General features: G+C 46.3%; 1 protein-coding gene across 1 annotated transcript; it reads right to left on the bottom strand.

Moving 5' to 3' along the window:
- Window positions 1-623: 623 nt before the first annotated feature.
- Window positions 624-24,285, bottom strand: LOC104628758 (immunoglobulin-like domain-containing receptor 2; the record flags this gene model as incomplete). The annotated part of the gene is made up of 6 exons (XM_010297440.1): window positions 24,225-24,285; window positions 16,810-17,142; window positions 15,597-15,716; window positions 6,144-6,200; window positions 1,552-1,698; window positions 624-800 (listed from the first exon to the last, which is right to left on the bottom strand). Coding segments are annotated over exons 1-6 (895 nt in total), but the record flags the coding sequence as incomplete, so codon positions are not given.
- Window positions 24,286-24,711: the final 426 nt, after the last annotated feature.

The raw sequence follows: 24,711 nt of genomic DNA, 5'->3' as shown, positions 1-24,711 counted from the left end.
AACTTACTGAGGGAGCACTCAATTCCCTTTCTCCTTTCTAGTTAGAAATCTTTTATCACTCACATATCACAAATGCAAAGGGTGAACAAAAAAAGCGACCTACTGACTTCTGTAAGGTAGGGGAGGGGTCCAGCCCCAAATGCTCTTGGGCAGAAATGCCTAGGGAGCGTAACTCTGTGCCCAAAATGCCATGGGGACAGTAAAACACACTGCAGCCAGTGGGCAAGCACTACCCTACACAGGGTAGGACGAACAGTTTACCAAGACAGAGCAGCTTGCAAGGCATCAGCTCTAAGGGGAAAAAGGCCACTGCCTCTGCTCTCCTGCAACCATCTTTATCCTGTTCTGCCCTGCAAATAAAGGTTTGCAGCACTAATGAGAAGGGTCTAGGGCATGAACTTGGCCTCCCATTCCCTGCTGACCAAATTAGGCACCCACAAACTGTCAATGTGCCAATGGCACTAGAAAAATTGGACCATGTGGCTCTAAGGGATGCAAACATCACTGTCAGAATCAGGATTAAAATGCAGTTTCTCTGTCTTTCTTCTGTTCATACCATTCTATCACTGACAATCATTCCTCCTTTTCCGAGCCTGAACGTTGTGCCTGGCACTGCAAATTACCATTTTGGCTTCCTCCACTGGAGTCACCTGGCGCTAACGGAGGGGGATGAGACTTATCCATCAGCACAGCAGGAGACGGGACACCAGCTACAGGAACACTGGGGATGTAGTATGGACCTGGCATGGAGGAGACTGCAGGAGGGTACCCAGCTTTTGCTGCCTTGCCTGCTACATACACTGAAAAAGAAAAAGAACAGCAGTCAGCATCACACCAGCCTCCCCCTGACTCACATGGCACGTGGCCGAAACCTGCACATCACCAACACTGGTGACAACCCAGCAGGAGACAACTGCACAAATGAAATTACAAGGACCAATCTGAATTTCTTTAAGCCTCAAAGGGCGCTGACAGGAATTTAAAAAATGCACATGGCAGATCAGATGAGCACTGCAAGATGCCCAGCAACCGAAGGACATTCAGCATGTTACAGCCAGCATTACCGCTGCCATGATTTAGTGGCAGTTCAGCTTTAAAAACAACTGATGCCTCAAGTAGCAGGGATGAGGCTCATGAAACTCAACAGATGTGCCTCAGCCTGACCAGGAACCTTGCTGGGTTGCAAGGATTTTGCACTGTTGTAGAGGGCAGCTGCTTTGCATTGCCAGGAAGAAACCTCCCAGGATGCTCTTAGCTCTGACCCACAAAATTCACTGACACAACAAACAACATTGGAAGGGGAACATGACACTTTGGAGAAGGAGGCACAGCTGCCAAGGTGGGGAGGGCTTGGAGAATTACATTTGTAATTAACTTTGAGCACTCAACCATTGAGCAATAGGTCAGATGCTTTACCCCCTGAGAACTAGTTCTTCAGTCAAGCAAAGTGCTCAGGGCAAAGGAAGCAATATTAGCAGATTCTCCTCCTGTTCAGCCAGGGAGCAGAAGTGTATGAGAAGATTTGCATCAGGCTTGGACAGGGTCACTCACATGCCCGGGGACAGCAGCAGGACTCAGGACAGCAGGGGCAGCGGACGTAACAGCAGCAGCTGTGTGGGCAGCACTGGCACCAGCAGATCCCCACCAGGAGGAAGAACAGGAACGCCCCAAGGATCACCAGGCCCACAAAGACCCACTCTGGAAAACAAGGGAAGAAAGGGAGATACTTACAGGATTGCAATCACTGTGGAAGGGAACGTCAGCAACATCCTCCCAGGGGAGAGCATAGGGGCAAAGCAGATAGGTGAATAATAGAAGTGGACTGACTCCCTGCAGGTCTAGGACTACATCCCCCTCTGTGTCGAAGCAGAAATGGCACATGACAGTGAGAAATGGAGCTACAGAAATGTCGTCCCTTATTGCGACGTCTCTGGCTGGCTGAGAGGCAAGCAGCACAGAGGTAGGAGCTCCGGTTCCCCAGCACAAAAACCCTTCACATCACAGCAGACCTGTATGAATGCCACAGGACATGCTCTATTAGCATTTGGATCTCATGAAAGATTCATTCTTCCTGGCCATGTTCATGCCCAGCTTGTGTGTTTGTTCCCTACCCACATTCTAGTTTTAATGGGACAAACGATGGTGAAAAGCAGGCTATAAATAGCCCAGTAAATGAGCCAGGCCTGCCCCTTCGCAACTAGGCCCACGCATGCAATTATTCTTTTGAATGTGCCGAACGAACATCCTATTCAGGCACTGCAGCCAGCCAGGAAACCTAACAACCACTTCCCCCCTCCCCGCCGAAGCCTCAGATGATGGCTGCCAGGCCCCGAAAAGGAGCAGCTGAAAAACACCCTACAAGTGAAAGCACAGAAGAGCTGGTCTACAAAAAACAGGATGGGGTTTGAATGGGAAGGGGAGCGGGAGTGAGAAAAGGTTTCTCAAACTTTGCTGCTGGGAGATCTGCAGCGGCAGCAGCCGTGGTGGGAGCTTCCAGCTCTGCACCTGGCCACCCTGCGCTTTGCAGGGGATTGCATGCACAGGGCTGTGCCCACTGCCACGTGGGAGCTCCCTGGCTTAAGGAAATGGTCAGTGAACACATTGGGACCAAGAAATTTCAAGACTCTGAATGTAGAGGAGGCCTGGAGTTCGTTTTACATCAGAGAGATGCACCAACCTATCTAGAAGTCAGACCGCTGGTGGGGAAAGACTCCAGGTGTACCCAGGTGGTTATTCAACCACCTTGGAAAGATGGGAAGAAAGCAGAGAAAGAAGTGGTGGGGCTGCTTTGCAGTGGGGTAGGGTTTACCCCCCTACCCCAGAGAAAAAACAAGAAGCAGACCACTTGCTTCCGAACAGAAGTCCAGCGTTCACTAAGGGGTCTCCTGGTACATTTAAGATGAAAAGTATTGACACAAGGATTGCAATGTGAGTACAGAATCATGCTGGAAAAATAGTGCACCTCTCATCTGCATTGCTAAGCTGGGAAGTCAAGGAAAGATGTTCCACTTGGAATAATCAAAACAGAAGTTTTCACTAGTTCTGAATAAAATGCAAAAAGAAGTGTCATTTTTGATTCATCCACAGCATTCTGTTTGAACAAAAGTAAAATTCTTTGCTTTGTTGGAGTTTTCCTTAACTCTTTTCCAAACAATTCCTTTTAATGCCATTTTTAATCTAGAAGTTAAAGATTTCCTTTAAAAAATGTCAGTGAAAGATCTGGCATTTACAAATCAAAACACTTCATTTCAGAAGTGCCAAGTGAAATGTTTTCTATTTTTTGAATATTTTATTTCTTTTTCAGCTGAAACAGATGATTTTCACTTAAATTTGCAGATAATTTTGGTCCTTGTGGAATAATTTTTTTTGGTGAAGTTACTATATGCTGAGAAAAATTCGGCTAATGAATACAGAAATGGAGGGAAGCACTTCATGAATGGAAAAGTAAGAGCTGAGAGGAGATTACTGATACAGTTCCTCAAGTGCTGGTTCTAGGATCTATCTTATTTAATATTTTCATGAATGACCTCGACACAGAAAATAGGAATGTGTTAATGTATCTTGAGAGCAAGAGGTAGGGAAGCATTGTCACTAAAGACGAAGACTGGGATATATTATAGAAAGGGCCAGCTGTCTTTGAGCCTACAATAAGAAACATGAAATGCAGCAATATACTGAATTTCAAGGTATGCAGCAATACTTTCAACGTCACATGTTCAAATATTAAGAACAATTTCAGTTCTAAACAGGGCTTCCATTAGTAGAAAACAACTGAAAAACAAGAGAAATGATCCAGTATACTATTCCATCATAGGAGAACTGTAACCACTTACGCAATACAGCACAAAAATGGCAAATGTAATCCTATGCCCAATAGAGGAGGAATTTCCAGTAGTGTTAGGGAAATATTAATGCCATCATACAAGGTCTCCATGTAACTTCATCTGAAGTTACTGATGTTATACAGCTCTGGTCATCTTTGTACAAGAAAAGATGAGTTCAGGTTGGAGCTGAGGCAAAGCAGGGAATCGAGGGGATGAAGGGACTCGATAGCCTGCCTTGCAGCAGGAGAGCTGAAGCTTGCTGTGTTAGCCTATGAAAAAGAAGGCTGAGAGCAGAAGTAGCTGCTGCCTGTAAATATGCTAGGAGGATGAATGCTAAGAGAAAAAGAAGGTATTATAGTTAAAGGTCTTACATATAATGAGCATAAACAGGCTATGCGTAACGTAGATGGAAGCTAGAAGCAGCACATCAAAGAAAGCGACCCAACGGAGAGAGAAAGGCCAAACCCAGATTACTCTTAAGCTTGCTAAGCTTACGGAAAGGAGGAAATTACATGGCGCTCGGGATAGCACGCAAGACAGCGAGTCAGGCTATCCTTTCCAGTCCTGTACTTCCTAATCCATGCCAATCTGAGCAGGAAAACAGCTTAGTGGCTTTTTCCTTTGTCATGTTCTCATCTTGTTCTCCACAACCATGACTGATACAGAGAAGGTGGTGAAATAGTATTGCATGACAGAAGTGGCCAGCCGCAGCTATGTAACGAAGCTCAGATGTCAGATCTCCAGAGCTACTAGTGAACAGTTCACAGTCAGTCCATAAACGATAAAAGCCTGGCAGAGGAAAAAACCAAACAGCAAGTCCATCGTAACTGTATCTGTGGTCTCTAAAAATGTTCCAGGAGTACAAAAGGAGGTCAGGTTAGCATGTACATTGTACATTGCAAGATACTCAGCACCAGGAGTGGATGTTTGAAACCAGTGTCCCAGTCACAGGGACCTATCAATCAGGAAGGATTTTACTTCACAGGAAGTTAGACCATTTGCTTCTCTGAAGAGGTTAAGAAAACACCAGAAGAGCCTGCTGGCTCCTCCTTTATGCACAAAACTGGGATTCAACCAGTCCCAGATACAACTGTGTAACCCTGAGATTCAAATGACTACCACACTGAAATGCTATGTGTCCTCACTGTCTGGAAACTACTGTTCCATACTTGCAGAAGCATCTGCTTTTGTTTACTCAGGTAACAGGCAGCGCTAACAGCTAAAATGTGGTTTTCTGCTGCCTTTTACACTTTCTGCTTGTTTATACCCATGCAGTAAGGGTACCAGAAAGCTACCTAGCCAACACACATGAATTTTATAGACATTCAGTAAAATTGTAAATAGCGGGGAACAGTAAGTGTTAGGCAACAGAGAATCAACTTCTGTCTATGCTGAAAAGACCAATCCCTCTCTCCTGCCATACTGAACTTTCAGGGAGCTTTGTGTTACCCTGGAGATAGGGGACAGTCTGCCTTTTCTCTGTTCACATCTCTAGGACAGACTTGAAAATAGCTTCGCACATTTATTTGGAGTTGCGTTTTTGCACAAACGTGTGAAAGAAACACTCCTTGGGCACCGTCAGGGGATGATCAGATGACCTGAAGGGCTAAATGTTCTCACAGCTTTTCCCTTTCAAGGACAATCTGTTGCACAGTCTCTGTTTCCTCTGCAAGGAGTGCCAGAACTGGTGGCTCTCATTAGTTTGGCTAGCAAGAGATTTATCATGGGCACAGAGCTTTCATGTCTGGTCCAACCACCTGGTGTTACCTAGATAATGCCCTGGCCATGCAGCACAAGAGGGGCTATGCCACTGATGGGTTGCTAACCAGTGCTCTATTTCTAGCACCTCCTGTGCTACCATCTGTGGCGATGGCTATAACGGTACCCACAGGATAGGGTCTGGGGAGCGGAAGTTACTACTGCACAAGAGCAGCTGACGTACAAAGCCATACGGGCACATGAGGCTGCCGAGGTCTTGCAGGCTGGAGCAGTGTTACCTTTGTGCTAGCAGGGGTAGAGCAGAGAGCTTGATATAAAACCTCCCCTCAACAGTGCTGGCATTTCTGCTCTCACACTGATCCTGGCATGACATCAACCATCTCTGTATGTTGGCTCCCAGCATGGCCATTCCACCCCCAGCATCAGCTCTCTCAGATCTCAACCCAACACACTTTCCCAGTAAGCAATAGGCTTTTCTCTTTTTATCACCAAATAAAACACACATAAAAGTGAAATGTACACCACATAAGGATGCTGCAGAAGGATAAACAGACAAGATGACAGAGGACTGGGTGATTGAAGGGTGAAATGACTGAATACCTGGCATAATCTCCACAGCAAAACTGGGCAAGAGATCAGCAAGCAGCCCTGTCCTGCCTAGAAAAGACAGAAGGAGGAGAACAAGGAGAGAGGTTACTGCAAGAAAAACACACTCCCCAGCCCCTGCCTTAGCCTCCAGTCCCCTTCCTCATCAGCCCACTTGCACGCTGTTAAGCGAATTCTTATCGGCCATAGATGTCATTCTGCTCGATGCCTGGTGTCTGCCTCTGCACTTCTGCCATTTCTGTGTCCTTGCATTTTACCTTTATCAGCAGAGCTGGCGGAAAAGAATCTGGAACAGAGCTGCTCCAATCCAGGCACAAAATGACAAGAAGATGGAGGTCCTCTTAGCATGGTTACACGGTAACATCTTTCTGGAGTTACGCTCTACACGTGCAAAAAGCTCCTGGAAATGCACAACAGCCCTCAAACAGAAGGATTGTTTACTTCAAAAATGTACTGATGTAGTTTGGACAGATGTGAAAAATCTATAACCCAGGGCCCTTGACAAGTCAGCCACATGCATCCAACATCCATGGGCGTTGCTCTCCATGTGGGGCTGTGCAACTGCAGAGACAGCTCCCGAAAAGGAGTCTTGAAGCATGACTGTGAGTATGTGCTACTTATTTCAAGATGCAAAAGCAACTCGATGAGATTGTGTGATATAAGGCCAACTCTCAAGCGAAGCAAACCAACCAGGGAAGGATTCATGTAGAAATGTGTGGAATAATTTGTGGAATCATTTTGCAAAAGGGAAAAAAAAAAAAAAAAAAAAAAGGCAAGTCAGCTTCTAATTTATAACTGAATACAAGCAAAATCCAAGTCCACAGGCAGCTTGGTGCCTATTTGTTTTGGCACTGAATGTCTAAGATATTTCTAATACACAGCAAGCATCCTGTACAGTGTTCAGATATAATTTACACACACCTGTGCATCAGCCCTACATGCAGTTGTGCTGCATACTCTCATACAGCACCAGGGTCATGTTAGGTTTTTTAGAGACATGCATAAGGCAGGAGACCTGCACTCTGAAGAGAGACATACATTATGCATATAACAGAAGCTGCTACAGGTAAGCTAGTGCAAAAGTGGTAGAAAACTACCTTTAACCTCCCCACATGCCCTTCAGGTCCTGCACTAAGCAGCACTCAGATACAATGATGAACTGGATCCCAAGTTCCTTGGTCTCTAGTCTGTCCTTGAAGCATGTTATAAGCAAATTCCCATTGTCCATTTTTACTCAGTGCTTCAGCAGAGATTCTGTAAAGATCAAAAATCCACAAGGATTTTTGGAGCTGGAGCCATAATAAACGTACTCTAAATGCAGTCAGTGCTTTGCAACCAGTTGCAACTCATCAAAGCTGTCTAGTACTCACAGTAATGCCATCAAGACGAGGTGCTCCTGAAGCCTTAGCAAAAGATACTATGGTGATCCTTCAGATAATTGTTCCTCATTTACTATTTTGAAGAAGGACTCTTGCCATCAGTCTACTGCAGCATTTTCATCTACATATACAAAGCGTTTCAGGACATTCTTTGCAGTCCATTGTCTGGAAGGATCAAGTGTCCAAACTGCTCACAACTAGCTTGTTATGGGAAAGTGCTCATGTACGCTTTCTGCTCACAAGATACAGGCATGTATACAACATATGTGTGGCTTAAGTCTTTGGTGCCACAAGTGGGCTCCAAACACATGCACTAAACGTATACCTTGTGTCACAGCATGCTAGATTTACATTATGTTTCATGTGCATATTAAATATATTCCTTATCTTCCTAGCACACACAAAAAAATACGCAATTCTTTCATAGGCCTGCGTGTGTGTATGTAAACAATGTACACATAAACCACATGCACACAGGACATATGATCAGACATGGGCATGCAGCTTGCCTCCCACATGTTACTGTCTCTGCACGAGCTATGTGCAGCCCTAGCCTGAGTGCAGATGCCAATGGACAAATAGCTGGAGGTATATAGCTAACTTAGAGCTGGGATTTGTGGTACCAGAGGTAAGGGAGTGACACCTTATGAAGAACAGAAGGTACATCTCATGAGTCCAAATAAGCACCTGCTTTATTTTGAACCTAACCAAAGAGCCTTGATCCCTGCTAGTGCTGGGTCTTATGGTGCCTCCTGATTGCCAGGAGGAAGCACATGTTCAAGGGGGAAGAAGCATTCCTCAAAAATAACAGTGCTTGAGAACCTGGTAAGTCGTTACAAAGATAACCAAAGTAGTTCCTCTGTGCTACCTACAAGCAGCCAGGTATTTCCCTGCTTGTGCAGCCTCACTCGGCTCTGAGTATCTGCTTGGGGGGTTTGCTCCCCTGCCCTGCCAGCGGGGCTCACGTAGCCCGGGGGCCCCGGAGCCAGCAGCGGGGATGCACAAAGCGCGGGAGGGCCCGCAGCAGCAGCGAACCCCACCATGGCTCAGCCTGAACGCTGTCGCCTTGACTAGCCCCAGCTGACAGCCAGCAAGCCCAAAGCCCACCTCTGGACTGCCGTGCCCTCAGCAGCTTTCAGTGCACCCCCTCCCCATCCTAGGCCAAATTAATTCACTGATAACCCTTCCCCACACTATGCTGCTTCCCCCTTAGCGGGTGAAGCCAGCAGGCTGGGGCTGCCCGCTACTATGGCTGCCCTGCAGTTGCCATGGCAATGGGAGGCTCCCCACCACTGTCCCTCACTGAAGGCAACTTTCCTTCCTCCCATTGCCACTTTCCTCCTCCCGTTGCTGCTGCCACCAGCAACAAGTGCAGCAGGGACAGGGTGGCTCGGGGTGGGCAAGGGCCACCTGCCCACCCTGTGCAAGCCTGGCCTGGGCATGGCCGTGCCCCAAAGCCAGGCAGCAGCCGGCGGAGGGGAGCCCAGGATGGCACCACCGTCTGTCGTGCAGTGCCTGAAGCTGTGGCAGAGTTTCAGTGAGCAAGGCCTCCTTTCGGACCCATAGCTGGAAAGCCATCCAGGAGGCAGCCACAGCACCCACGGCCAGTGCCCTCCCTCTGTGCCGAGGCTGCTCCTTCCATGGGCGTTAAGCTCACCTCACTTTTCTCTTGGGTTTTTTTTTTTACAGGAAACTTTAAGTGGAGGGCTGAGACTAGATAGCAATTGGTGGGGAGAAAACAATTTAGTAAAACGTCCTGCCAAAAGACCATCTGGCCACACTACCTCTGCAGGCGGCTCTGCCCGCCTGAGAAAGAGGACCGCAGGCACCCCGAGACATGGCTGGGCCTGGCTGCCAAGTCACAGCTCTGTGCCCCCACCCACAAGGGTTACGCATCCTCTGTGCAAGCTCTCACCACCGAGCCCCAGCAGACACCCCCGGGGGAAACAGGGAACAGACGATGGCCCTGTTTACCAGGGTTGTCCCAGGCAGCTCCGTTGGAGCTCGGAGCTTGTCCTCATTCCAGCACAGATCTGGGACACACTCCCATCTCTATTCCCACCGTGCTGCTGCGGGGCTTTACCCGCCCGCAGCGGCCTCTCACCAGGCACCCCGCACACCCCAGGCCCCGGCCAGCCTCGAAGCGCGAGGGAGCCCCCGGGCTGCACTGGCGGAGGGCAGGAGGAGGAATGGGAGGGGAAAAGCTGAGGGGGCGCAGAGCGGCTCCAGAAGGTGCAGAGGTACAGAAGAGGTGAGCGAGGACAGAAGTCAATACACAGGAGGCAGGCGGGTGGCAGAGCGAGGGAGCAAATAGCAGCAGATCAGGGAGGACCTGGAGTCAAGCAGACAATTAGCAGAGAGTCTGCAGAGAAAAGACACAAAAATAATTGGGGTAAGTGGTGCAGCTGAAAAGAAACGATGATATGAATAAAGCAGGCGCAGGTGCAGTCAGGAACATGGCAATTGAGTAAATAAGGGAACATGGTAAATACTGGCAATTGCATAGATGTGATAAATATTGAGTAATATGGGAATAACTGTTGAATTGGCTTCCCTGTTGAGGGCTGCCTCCACAGCCCTACCTGCAAGCAGTGGGGCCATGGGAGGCAGTAGCTACAGGGGGAACTATTTCTTCCTCAGTGCTGGAAAAATGTGTCAACCTGTGCCACGGCAAGAGGCTCCTGGCATGGGACACTGCCCTGGAAAGCGTAGGAGAGGAAGTGTGGCCCTTGTAAATCAGATACTTTGCCAAGGAAGCTGCTGTGAGATTTATGGGCAGAGGATGGCTCTGCAATGAGTTCCTCCGTGCTCCCTCTGCTTGGAGTAAACTTTATTCTTTCTTCCCATCTTTCTCTTCAATTGGAGGGAGAAACAGCAGCAGCCCTTCTTGGAGATCAAAGTTTTAGCAGGCAACAAAGACCTCCAAGGAGGCTGTTGCCATGGCTACCTTAGTAACTGAGGTCTTGTAACAGCGTGTGGCTGTCGCTGGCAAATAAGGAGGAAAAGAGGGGTAAAAAACCTTGGCAACAAGTAGCACTTCTAAATGGTATGAAATAAATAACTAGGAGTAGGCTGGGCTAGGACGAGGGGGATTGGACCCACATTACAAAGGCGGCAGCGCAGTGGTCCAGGGCAGGGCAGCAGCACCTAGCAAGGACAGGATGAGCACTTTGGAGGTGGGAGGACACCAGCGGCCTTCCTGGCATCAACGCCTTTCCTGGATTTTTAAGTGGAGGGCTCCCGTGCTGACCACCTCCCACACCTGCTGGCACTACCCGCCATTGGTCACCAAGGCGCAGCTCAAGGTCAGAGAGCCCTCACCATGAAGCTGCTCACAGACACCTCCCCAGCTGAGACCTGGCCCTCTCATCCCCAACATATGGCCATTAGCACTGACGCCTCTGCTGACTGCTGTGACCAAGTACTGACTCGGACGCTACTGGCACTTTTTCAGCCAAAGAGCGAAATCCTAAACCCATCATCTCATAAGGGAAAATTTTGCCAACTTTTCCGTCCCCAAAACCACATCAACTTTTATAATACAGTCTCTCTTGGCACACAAGAGACTCCAAACCTGGCTATATTTATACCAGCTATTGAGTCACTTTGCTGAGTAAGAACTGTCCTATTAGCATTGCACTCCATACACACACCTCCCAGTAGAGATTTATCCTCTCTGAAAGCCAACACATGTCTTTATTAGCACATTAATTACTGTGCAACATGCTGTGTGTATATGTACCTACATTCTTTCCTACCTATGGGTGTTAGACTTCATAAATTTGGGGTTTAGCCTATATTGATATTGGCTGGCAATACAAACTACCAAAGATGTCAGTTTACCAATTTTAAGTGCTAGCTGACTTCAGAAATTAGCAAAAACCTCAAGTGCTAATTGTTCTTATTTAAAGTCTAACAACGGTAGAAGCTGAAGCTTCTGAAAGATTGATTATAAAATAATATTTCACTAATATATAATTTATGTAGTATTAGCTGCCAAATTGGATGGGAAAAAAAACAGGCAACAGCTGTCTAGCAAAGCACATGGATCACTAACCAAAGTATCAAACCAACAACTGGGATTAGTGGATCGCTTTCCTGCCTCTTCCAGGAACTTGACATGTCCTTGGGAATGAAGCCACTGTTTTGTGAAGCTTATCTAAGCTATGTAAAATCTCATCATGCAAACATTGCCGAGCTTGCACAGACCTACGCATCTCAGGGTAGCCAGCTGTGCCTAGATATACCTACAGCTACTGCTCTATAGCTGTACGAGCTTGGGAAGGGAGCAGTATAGCTGCTTTCAAAGGACCCTGCACCCGATTAGTAAATTCTGGCTCTTGGAAAGGCAATCCTATGCAATTAAGCTAGACTGCTTCCCGATGTGAGCTGGGTCACATGAAGCTAGGATGGGGTATCCGCTGACACTGCCTTGGTACTTCTCATTCGAAGGTTACTCCAGGCACCCTGCATCCACTGCACTGGTACACGTGCAGTTCTCTTCAACAAAGGCTGCAATGAATAACTTTACTGAAGCCCACTGACATTCTCATATAAAAAGCAGTGCACAGGGGCTACAAATAACAACTAGATTAATAGCGCTGTCTGTGTTTCAAGAAACAGGACACTCAGCTGCTAGCTACTAAGAAAGAAAGGTAGACTTTCTTAAACTTAGAATTCAGCCTTTTTGATTCAATCACATTAGTTCTAAAAAATAAAAATGTGTGAAGTTGCAATTACTAGCCCAGCTGTAATACCAGCAAAGGGTTCTACATTCCTCGTAAAACTCATAAATGCAGAGAGCATCACTTGACTCCTGTTTTGGAACTGCTAAGCTCCGTAATAGTCTAGTTCTGCTGCAGCTGAAACAGAGTTCACACAGTTTCCAGCATGCTAGACCCCATTTGGAGATTCCAAAGGTCACCAAAATACCAATATTTAATAAAAGTGTAATGGTACTTTTTAATTTCAATTCTTTCCTTACTCTACATGAGGTTCACTACCAGCCAATCTCCTGTGTTTCTCAGGCACAGAGGTTATTACCCCTCTTCCCTTGCCTGCATTGATTCCGTTAGAAAGGGCTAAAGCGCCTAACTAAGCAAAACCTACTGAATGGTCTTTTCAGCAAAGCACATAACCACATGCTTGACATCAGGTATGCTTTATAAGTCCCATCAGCTTTGCTGAGCGCAAATGGTTATAAATAAATGCTTATATGCTTTTCTGAAATAGGTCTGAAAAGCACACAGGATTCTCTGCTGCTACCTAGAGTTTTCCAGCCGCTTTGTCTGTAAACAGGACGCATCCAGATGACAAAACCCAACATGCATTCCCATCATGACCCAGGCTGACTGGCTACTTAAACTTCACTGGAAGTCTCTGTGATTGCTTTCCTAAGAAAAAAGAAATACTGTAATTTGCTCAGGTGTTGGATTTTCCTCCAAGTTGTGATGAAGCGGCTTTTGACCAATTTTTAATGGTGCAATTCACTGTATAAAAGCAGGATCCTCCACTTTTAGCTATGCAAATTTCCATTAATTTATTGATGCTATTAGCTATCTACCATTTTTGCCTCTCAGACCTTTCAAGGTCTCTACCTGATATTAAACTGCCTTGTCCAGCAGTATCTTTCTCTAGCCTAAACACACCTTTCAACTTGGCGTTAATGTGAAACCACTAGAAGGGATATTTTCCCATTTCCTTTTCCATTCTGATTTTCCTGACTTCACCCACTGATAACATGAGCGGGTAGAACCTCTGCTCTATTCAAAATTCTAATCTATGCTTAAATCATGCAGCAGCCCAAAAATAAGCAATGTAAATTATATTTGAAAGACCACTGTCAGCAGGGAGCAAACAGCAATGTGCTGTGGGAATCGTAGTGTCTCTCACAGACACAATTACCTCCACTGCTCCAGTTGCTCTAACAGGGAATCTGTGTTCCACCCAAAGAGCAGCAAATAGCAAAACAGCAAACAAAATCATTTTACCACACATCCCCTAAGACTGTGGAATCACTCCGATCTACATCTGTACTCACTATCTCCCTCCAAGCAGTGGGATGGAATAAAAAATGTCCCAGAAGATGCCAGAATATTAAGAAACTGTATTTTCACCAGTGGCTGCTTCCTCCTTTAGCCATCAATGGGGAGAGGTAAAGGAAAAGGAAGAAAAAATACCAGCTAAGGCAGAAGGAGAGGAAGGAAGGAGAGGAAGGAAAACGGGTAGGTAACCTGGAGTCGCTCTGAAAGCTGGAATGTTGCCTCCGTACACACTACCCAAGAAAAGAAATACACACAAGCTGCGCCAAACAGCATGAGGCAGAACAAAGTATGCCTACGACAAGTATGCTTTCATGCTGCTGCCAAACTTAGCAGAGTGCTGCACAAAGTACAAGGTCAGACCCACAGGCTGTAGTGAACAGAAAAGCTGATGCGGTCGAGGTAACACAGCCTAAGCTACATGTTTCCTCCCAAGATAACCACAGCGAACTGGGGCCAGGGACATCATCTGGCCATCTTCAGAAGAGGAGATTTCTTTGTTTTCCTCCCCACAAAATCTTCCGTACTCACTGAAAAACAGATTCTTCCTGTTACCATGGCACTGTTTCATCACTGGTGTCTGAGCACAGTTGTAGACACACATAAGAGGAAGACACCAATTCCTGAACAGGAAGGTGAAGAAGGGACAAAATTCAGCAGCCCGTCACCACACAACCACAGACAGCTCCTCTGGAGAGGTTATGTAACAGCTACAACTGCTACCTGGCAGAGATAACCTCACCTGAACTAACACAGGTCAGTTTTGGGCCTGTTATTAATTAGCATATGATACACAGTCACTCTCTGGATTTAGACAGGGGTATGACACTGTTTTCCAGAGGGACTCATTCTCCAATTGTCCATTGCTTGACTGACATCTGCAGGAGTGAGGGGAGGTGACGGCACTGTTAGAGTCACTAACCCATTCAATCTGGCCTACTTTGTGATGACAACTACAGCTCCAAATATAAATGCCAATTAAACTCTGACCTTAGTCATGAGAGCAAAGGCACTTGACAGACATGTTCTATCGTATGTCTCTATGTATCACCTACACACTATAGACCCAAGCTTTTTAACATTTCCTTTACAGGATGTACAGAATCCGTACACACAAGAACCATGCAAGCATGCTGACCAGACGAACATTGACGGTGCCAGGTCTTAAGGTAAGTTGGGAAAAACCCATCTTACTCTCCTGGGGCAGTCCAGGGGTGAAGTACTACAGCTGTCTCAAGGCAGTCTCAACATACGTCCCTGAAAGGTCCATTCCACTCTGCTTGTCTCCCCTAGCTGGGATGGGTGCTTTTTTGACCTCTACAGTGAGCTGGACTGTGGAAGCCATCACTGAAAGCTAACCCGGCAAATAAGAAAGAAACTGATCCTGCTCACCGCACTGCCCAAGGGAGCTTAACAGAAACAGAGCCAAGCATGGACACCGCAGAGACGACAGGTCCTTTTAAAACCAGCACCAGCTTAGACCTGATTAGAGTGACTCTGAAACTGCACCTCTAACTGGACAAGTATAATTAGGCAGACAGAAAAATCTCCCAAACTGACACAAGCAAACACAGTGCTTCTTGAAATCCTCACAGGTCAGAAGAGTGGGACAAACGGAATGTTAAAAGATTGCAAAACGCACACAATTTTATGCCTTCTGGGTGTCTATTTTTAAAAGACTGTCTTAAGCGTTCACTTTGCTGCAAGTTTATTGTTTTATGCCTTAAAAACAAGTATTCTGACTTTCCACAGCCCTGCACTTTCTGTAGTCATTTACGCCTGTGTAAGGTGTGAGCAGTGTGGGTGTAAACATTACTATTCTGGTTTGGTAGCGTTTGCCGCCCACTTTGCCTAGGTGTGAATGACTGCACAAGGTGCAAGGCAATGGTGAAGGTACTGCAGGGACTATTTTACATAGATCTTACACCCATAGTAATACGGTGCACAGATATGTAAAGAAAGCGAGAGAGCAGAAGGAAAGACACATCAGCGATGTGCTGAAAAAGCAATCTGGCAAGGGGGCTTACCGAGCACAAGCAGCTCCACCGATTCTTCATTCTTGCCCTCCACATCATCCGGTGTGATAATAAGGCAGTAATAGAGCCCACTGTCTCCCCACATCAACTTCCCAATCTGAAGATCTGCATCTGAAAGGCAATAACGAAAAGTCAGGCTTTCCCTCCCAAACCTATAGGAAAAGTGAAAGCACTAGGTTCATTTCTATGTCCCAAATCCATTTCATTTCCTTACTAAGAAGAGGTGTTGATCTTATCAGAATATCACAATATTCAGGAAAAAACAACAGGGTCAGGACTCTGTGGCTCTAAGTGGGCAGGCTGGTAGTGCCACAGAGGCAGCTCACTCTGCAAGTGCTGAGAGCAGAAAAGGTAACTAATGCCACTCTCTGTCCTTCCTATCACCTAAGGCTTGGGGTCCCAACAGTATTCATGCCATGCAAGAAGGGCTTAGACAGTGTCTTCTCTACAGCACTTCAGTCATCTGCCAAAGAGGCTAGAGGGAGGCAAAGGAAAATATTCCCCGTTGCTGAGGCTGATCTCATGCTCTCCACACCAAGGAGCCTCCACTTCTGGCTAGGTGGTCTCCTGAGTAGAGCAGAAGCCTTGTACTTTTGAAGGACAAGGTTTCTCACACAGCTTTCCAGACCAAATGTTTAAGGACCCTGCCAACCCCCATCTCCACCTAACCTGACTTCACCCCATGGAAATCTCTTCCTTTCACACTGCCCAAGGCTGCGTGGGTTTAGGTTCATGACACGGTAAGCTGGTGAAGTCTACAGTTGAGCAAACATGAGGTGTAGGATAATTTTAGTATTTCAGAACAGGGGAAAAAAAAAAAAGATCAGTGGAGTTTGCAAGGAAGAAAAACCTAGCCCACAGAGACAGAATTCATACTTCTTTTTGCTGGCACGCCTTTGTTAAGGGAAATCTATATACAGAGTAATATGCAGAAGCCAGGAATAAAAACCTTTCACTTCATCAAAGGAAAAAGAATACTGTCTCAGGGTTGGAGACCTACATGGAGTCAGACGAAGGGAAGCATCAAAGGAAACGACCTTTGGGTCTAGGGTTGGTTGGTTGAATCCTAAATGTCTGACATACAAGAGCTCCCTTCCAGCAGCCTAAGTGAGTTAACTGAACAATTACTGCCAGCCTCCAGTATCCCAAATTGCTAGGGGTCCATTCCAACCTCCATCAAGCATCACTGGGGCAGGAGAGTTACCGTGGACAATGCTGACATCTCTTTCCTTATAGAAGTCCCCTATAGTGATGGCAGATCCTTGTTTGGAGGCCACGACGCGGACTGTCCTCCTGCTGTCCACACAGTCCAAGTAGGGATCCCAGTCCAGGTTCCTCTTGCTCATTGTTTGTAAACCAGAAGTCGCCATGCCCAAAGCTTCTCCCATCCGGTCCTGGCAGTAAGATTTAAACCTCCACTGCACCACAGCTGGTTGGGTGGAAGAAGTAGAGAAATGGCAGCGAAGCAGAGCAGGCTGAAACAACATGGCCACCTTCTTCTTCTCAGGCACGGTGACCTGCAACCCCTCCACCTCAGCTAAAAGACAAAAACATGAGTGTCATATGCCTTGGCATTAATTGAAGAGGGAGCTACTGCATTTTATCATAGCATCATTCTCCCCACATACATAAAATTAAAATGTCCATATGTTTCAGGTGCTAGGGTGCAATACTCCTCAATGCATGTAAGCACAGATGTTGGCAGTAGAAGTAAGTTTGCTTTTTTCATAGCCTACAGCCACAAGTTAAAATAGAGCACAACTGGGCTGAAGGCTCAAATGTAGTATTCTTAAGCTTTGTAGAAACCCTAACACAGTGGCGTAACGATTGAAGGCTTCTGTGGCTGGTTCACAGACAAGGAAGAGGTATTTTAGGGATGGCCTTATTCCACTTCTACAGCAGGTCAGCCAAGGGGCCAGATCCTGAGTTCATAACAATCCCAAGGCAGAGTAAGTCACCCTCCTCCCAATTTTGATGGCATTACGCCTCCTCTTTGAAAGTCAGGCAGCACACAGTGCCTAGCCCAGCCCGTTGTGCACTGGTGCCCAGTTAGTGCTGCTTGCTCTGCCAAACTCTAAGAGATGCATGAAGGAGTGGATCCAAATTGCACAGCTCCTGCCAGGGCTGGCATGTATCACTGAGAGAAATTGCTCCATGTGGGAGGTGCGGAGAAAAATGGCCCAAACACTCAAGTTTTTCACATTCCCAGGGAAGAGATGGATCTCAACACATAATGTTTATCTACCAGCTGACGGGAGAGCTGCAGCCTGGAGCTGGTGTATTAAGGCCTCAGAGAAGACTCGTGAGACTGCTGCCACATCCTTGTGTAGCTTAGGAAGAAGCCAAGAGTCAGTCAGCAATACCAGTAGAGAGTCCTCAGGAGAGTGAGGTACTCCATCTACCTGCAGGGGAATGGCCAAAACCTCCCACACATGCCCTTCATTGCTTCCCTCCTTCTTGCGCTGCAGGCAGCAATGACTGACAGCACCTACATAACACTAGAAACATGCACAGACACTTCCCCAAGCAGGGATATGCGGGCCCGTGGGGGCACAGGAACAGTCCAGGAGCAGGAGAGGGCATCTAGGAAAGAGGAAGTTTGTAACCAGGGGCACTCTCTGCAGCTGAGGAGCAGAAGGGCCTGACAGTGACGGTTTGTAGGAGAAAAGGGAACCAGTTTCAGTATGGGAAATGTTGATGATGGCAGCTCCCTCCACCCAGTTACCATACACCCCAAGGCCCAGAGCACTGCACAAGGAAAAAGAGGACAAGACACAAGAAAACATTCAAGAGAATAAAGCAGAAGAGGATGTTTACACAACATCAGGAAGGACTGATGGACTTAGGGGAAGCTTAGGGAAGAATGGAAGACTGAGCACGAAGAATGGCTTCCTGATGTTGGGAAGCAGTAGGAGAGACGGGCAAATGCCAAGAAAGAAGAAGAGACAGAGTAAGGATAAAGTATTGGGGTAAGTATAGCAAGGATAAGCAAGATGACAATCATGGAAGCAGGAAGCTTATGTTCAGCTGAGAGCAGCTGAAGAAGGTGTCTCAGCCTAGGTCTAAATAACTTCAAAGGGCTGGAGCCAGGTTGCAGGAGATGTAGAAATGATGTAGAGAGGAGAGGAAATGGAGTCAGCAAAAATAAACCACCCACTCCAGAAGCTAGAGATGAAAAGGAGATGGAAGCTGGCAAAAGAAAGTGAAATGACAGGAGATATCTTTAGGATGGGAAAAAAAAGGCATAGACTAAAGCACTGGAGCTGAAGCAGACAGAGCGCAATAAATGCATCAGCAGTATGACAACAGCAGGCATGAAGGGACAAGGTCAAGTTGGAGACAGCTGAAGACCTGAAAAGCAAAAGCAAGCAGAGATCTTGCCAAAGGAAAGTAAAGAGGCTGGACCAAGACCGAATATTCATTTCAAAAAGTTATCAATATCCAAACTATAAATCACGACAAAGTCTACAAATACGAGTCACAGGATAAAAACACAGTATGGACAGAACCTAGGGGAAAGCATATTTCAGAGAAGCAAGATAGTGACCAATACTAACAAAAAGTTACTGACATTACGACATATGACATTATGCACATTGTACTTGTGCCCTGTGGAAGATGCACAGAAGATGTCACTAGTTTTGCCAGAAGCACCTGGACCCAAATCTAAATGCTTAAGTGTGGGTGTTCTCCACAGTACCACAAAACAGAGCTGAGGTCCCAACAAGATGTTCCTACAGGAGAGGCAGGGGCATGAAGCATCTCCCCCGCTTTCCCAAGGCACAGGCAGAGAGATAACTCAAGACGTGGCAGCTGGGACATTTCTGCCCAGGCCTCCTTCTCCCAGGGACTAGGGAGGCAGAAACATGGGGGCCATGCAGCACCAAGAGAACGTTACTGCTTGCTTCTCAAGGTGAACCAAGTGGTGACGTTGTCTTATCCTCTCCTCTCCAGAGACCTGTGCTTCCCAGCTTGCATCTCAATGCAAGAGACATGACGAACACCTTGAAAAATGAAGGGGTCCAGGTCAGACCTGTATCTGGCAACTCTATGCCTGACCCCACCGCAGTCTGTGGCCAAAGCCAGCATGTGACATGAGCTGATCAAGTGACTCATCACGTTACTTCAACTTCAGGGATAAAACAGTGACACAGTGAATATTTAAATCTTTCCCTTGTGAACGAAGTACACTGCTTAGTAAACACAGTGCTTTCAGCTAACCATGCACTGTAGCCCTCCTTCTCTGTTAATGAGATTAATGAGTTTGGCAAGCCAAGGACTGCTTTAATAAATGATTATCTGAGCTTTAGAAAATTCTCATCTGACTAACTTTCCCCACCCTACCCCCATGTGAATGTCTGTATCAAGAAAAGAAAAGCAGCTTTTGGGAAAACACGAGAATACTTTTTCTACCCAAAAGCATTTGAGAGATGTGCAGTAAATTATCTGGCATCTTCTATATCCTATCCCAAGCTCTCTGTTAACTTTTGAAGCATTATTTTCGGATCCTTTCCAGAAATGGCATTTAAGAGCAACACATGCCTCAGATTGGAAGACTGGAGCAGTGGAAACTCTAGATCTATTTAAGCCAAATTATATATAATTACATATGGCTAAACTGGGAAATTATACACCTGTTATTTCCTCTGCCAACAAAAACATTCAGAATCGATTCATGTAGTATGTCACTGCTGTAACAGCATCCACCAAAAAGGCCAACAGGATGTTCGACTGCCTGAAGACAAAGATGGTGGCTTTATATCTATCAGTTACATCCATGCACGTGAATTACAGAGGTCTGCTTGGAACTTCCTCAACTTCAAGAAGAAACTGCTGACCTGAGAGGTCTTCAAGAGACTAGCCAAGATAAGAAAAACCTCAGACATAACACAGGACAGAACTCTGGGCTGTTTATACAGCAGAGCAAAAGAGAATGAAAGATGTGAAAAAGGATGACAAGCTTAGTGACAGCACGGTGGTAGCTCTTTGTCTAGTTTAATACAAGTAGGACTAAAATGAAACTGAATTGTGCTCTGCTATGTTTTCACTAATGCAGACAGAAAAAGACTAGCCCTTATTTCAAAACCGTGATGGAAATGTAATTCTTGCACTCCAGAGAAGCAACCTGTTCATTGTGAATTTCACAATGTTTGAACTTTCACGAGAAAAATGTAGCTCATGGGAGTCTCATGACTACGTGATGATTTTGCTTTCCTTCTTTCTTGTTCTCCTAAATCCCCAGAAAAAGGTCTGCAAATATTAATCAAGTGCATCTTAAAAACACAGATATCCTTACTCCCAGGAAATAAAAGAATCCATGGTTTTGTTTGTCTGTGCATTTGTATATATCCACTCCCAGAGAAAGAGCTTAAAAATAATCACACTTCAGAAATATAATTGTATGGGTTTTGTCTGTTTCTCATTGGCAATGTCCATTTGTCTCCTCCCTCTGAATCTTTTCCTAAACTATGCTCAGATGATGCATTCAAACTATGCAATCAACATTACATACAAGCTACCACTAATAAATTTTAGTGGTGATTAGAGAAAATTCCAGGAAGTGATTATAGAAGGGGTATTTGTAAGGGTGCATTTGAGCCTTGTGAGCCTGATCTTCATAAGCGCCTTCCATGAGAAAGAGAGAAGGCAACTGAGAGGTGATAACTTAGGCTCTTGCTTTTCAGTTGCCCAACAGAGAAGCCTATGACTCCCCAAGGCAAGATGAATCCCAGGAAGATTTAGCTTCACTACATGGCCTTAAATTAGCCTTTAGGAATAGAAGCACAGAATGGTTTGGGTTGGAAGGGACCTTAAAGATCATCTAGTTAGAATGAAGTTGATCTGAAGCACTAATCCCTGTAAATAATGGCAAAGATAAATACTGTAGTTCAGTGTAGTAGGTCTTGGACTGCATTCTTCTAGCACATAAGGTAAGACTTGAGTCCAAGAGAAGGCAGCACACATTGTTCTTTAGGTCAGCACAGGTCTCCCTATCTGTGCACACATCACATCTCTTTCTTTGCAATTATTTGTTCACACTACCACCTGCCTGAGGCAGTACAGCTGATGCCATGAAACTACAAAAATTACATCCCCCAATTTTATGCACCTTTATTGACAGGAGTGTCAGCTGTGCACACAGGAGCACGGAAGTCCTTGGGCCCAGAATCAGGCACCTCAGGAGAACTACTCCTGGACTATATCTAAGGGGTTTGGCAGAAAGGCATACGTTCACTGGTAAGAGATAGCACTCCTAGGGTAGTTTGTATCACTTCCCCAAACAAAATAAACTGTTGGGCAAAAGGATGCTATATCCTTCTTTTTTGTACCTTGGCTACTAAGCACCAATTAAAAATGTTCTTTGCTCCACTGCTGAATAAAGGCACACCATCCACACTTTCAAATGTGGATCAAGCCTGAAACAGGAAGTACGAGATCTGGGCTTCAAGACTGAAAAGTCAGAGATTATGAACAGATGTGTAAACAGATGAATGGAGAGCCAGTGGGATCCCTGAGACTGTGCTGCACAGATTCTTGTCTACTCATGCTGGACTAAATCCAATCCACGCAATTTATCAGCAAAGGCCATCACCATCAGATTGTGTTGAGTGGCTTATGGGAAATGAATTGGATGTCTTGGTCTGGCTCCTGTCAGACTTGAGTTCTTAGCTCTGTGGCCACTAATTGACAACTTTTTTAGCCAGCAAGAAACCAATGCCTAAATAGGTCAGCTGCAGCTGAGGTGAAAGCACGGTACTGCCTTTTACAGCTCCACAGCAAAACTGAGAATTTCAGCTCCCTAACCGATTAACCTGGAAAGAGGCAAAAACAAAGCAGTCAGAGAAAAGCACAGCCTTGCACACCCAGCACAGAACCTCAGTACAAAAACACTCCATGTAGGACATGGCTCAGACTCTGCAAGCTGACTGCAGTGGACACTGGACTATTCCTTGGTCTTCCCCGTTCTCTGTGATGCCATCCCCCAGGCACTCCATGCTCCCGACTTCTCTGGGGAAGTATGCAGCCCTGAAATGGCAAGGACTGAGTAAGAGCTTTCACAAGAGCTCAGGACATTTCATGGGCTTCTCTGGGTATCAGTCTCTCTTCACCAGCTTCCCTGCGCTCATTACACTCTCTTAAGACTTGCCCCTTTCACACATTTACAAAAGTCACCCTGGATGTTTCCAGCTGAATTATCTCAGTTGTGGCCACCAGTTCAAACCCACCCCGTCTTATTACTGCCTGAAAGCTGTTACAATTGTCAGACAGCTCCTGGTTTACAGCCTTGGTTCAGCATCCCAGAAATCATTCCCAGAACTATCACTCAGCAATCGTTCACCACCAGAAACCTGAGAACGAAGGAGAAGAAATGGGAGGTCTCCCCAAGCCTTATAACACCACGCCACCTGTCCTTAGGGTGGCATTGCGATTTCCACCAGTGCCAGTCTGACTCGAGGTCATCTCACAGGAATAAAAAGTAAGAAAAATGTGAGATTTCTTCCCAGTTACACTATGCTTATGCTGTGTGCAGCCAGTCAAGGGAAGTCAGGTGAATATTTTAAATCAAGGCAGATAAAACAGTCCATCCATTTCCCTGCCTTCCCAAGAAGTCTGCTCAGTTGGCCAGGAAAGGGCAAAGCACAACTCTGCTCCTGCATGTCCCCTCTGCCTGCCCTCTTAAACTGTGTCTGGGAAAGCAGAGGTAGTAACTCTAGCCCACTTTGTATTATACCATTGCATTGCAGTGGCTCTTCTGCACAGGAAGAGTAAACAGGTACCGAGTGCTAAACTATTGGTGAAAAATTACTTAAAAGGGAGAGAAGATGACATTCTAATGTGGAGTCTTCTAACTGCAATCTTTCCAGGCTTAGCCCGAGTCGTGAAGTGGAAAAAATTTTGCTCTGCTTGTTCTGTACGTAAAACTGGAGTTCAGTCTCCAGTGCAACACTTCTCTCTAGTTTTAAATGCATTAGGAATTACAGTATTAATAACAATAATGGCAAACACAAGGGAAGGATTCATTCCAGAATCAAGCTGCACATGGTAGTTTACAAGAAACAGCTTTACACAGGGGCTTAAGGATACTTGACAAATCTTACCTTCTTTTTCTAGAATGAGAAGAACACAGTCCCACACATATCCTAACCCATGTCACTTCACAAAAGGGAGAAAAGGATGACCTGCTCTTCATCCTTTTGCTGTTGTTATTAAAACACTAGCTTTAAGCATGTGGGAGAGCAGGGCAGGAGGAAGAGAAGCCAAACCAAATCCATTGTACCTCACGCAGGATTTTTTGAAATTGCAGTAAAGAGCCACAGCGCACAAAACCAAACAAAAGATAAACGCAAGAGCCAAAAATTAAAAACAAACAAAGGACAGAGAGGAGTTACTGCTGGGAGGAAAGGAACTGCGAGTGCTGCTTAGAAATTTCTCAGCCCACCTCGAGGAGGGAGGAGGGGAGAGGACCGGGCGAGAGCCTCTCTCTCTTTCTTGCTCCCTTTTGTCTCCCTGCTTCCTCCCCATCTTGCACTCTGTCTCTTACCCTGGCCCCTCCACTTCCCAACCCCCACTTCTCTTTCCAGAGTGGAGTGTACCACTGGCTGGATTAGGGCTCCTTACCTTGATGCAGACCTTTCATTCCTTTGCACAGCCACTGGGGAGAGGAAAATCTTGAATCCATGTTGGATAGCCTCTCTCCCTTTTCTGTGCACACACGTACACGCTCACTCTCACTCACACACACACCCCTTCGCTTATTTGCTTTCTCTCTGCCATGAAAAAGGACAGCAGCGCCTGCCCTATCGCCGGGCGGCAGCAGCTGGGAGGCTGGAGGGGAGCAAGCTGACGCCGACTGCCTCCATCTCTCAGCACAGAGCTATGGCTAACCTGTTGCCTGCCGGAAGCCTCTGCCTGCCGGAGGTCGACAACACCAGCAGCAGGCAGCCCTGTCTCAAAAGCCCAGGACTAGAGGAGACTGGAAGGTCTTCCTACTGCAGCGGTACCTCTCTCTCTGCATAGATCTCGCATGCTCTGAACCGGCGGTCGCTGCCAGTAATCATCAACTACCTTTAATGGAAGGAGAAAGGTGTCAACACCCCAGCCTTTT

Source organism: Phaethon lepturus, unplaced genomic scaffold (assembly GCF_000687285.1).
Source record: "Phaethon lepturus isolate BGI_N335 unplaced genomic scaffold, ASM68728v1 scaffold42161, whole genome shotgun sequence".
Lineage (NCBI taxonomy): Eukaryota > Metazoa > Chordata > Aves > Phaethontiformes > Phaethontidae > Phaethon > Phaethon lepturus.
Note: the sequence above shows the minus strand (reverse complement) of the source record. Positions and strands in the feature narration are given on the sequence as shown.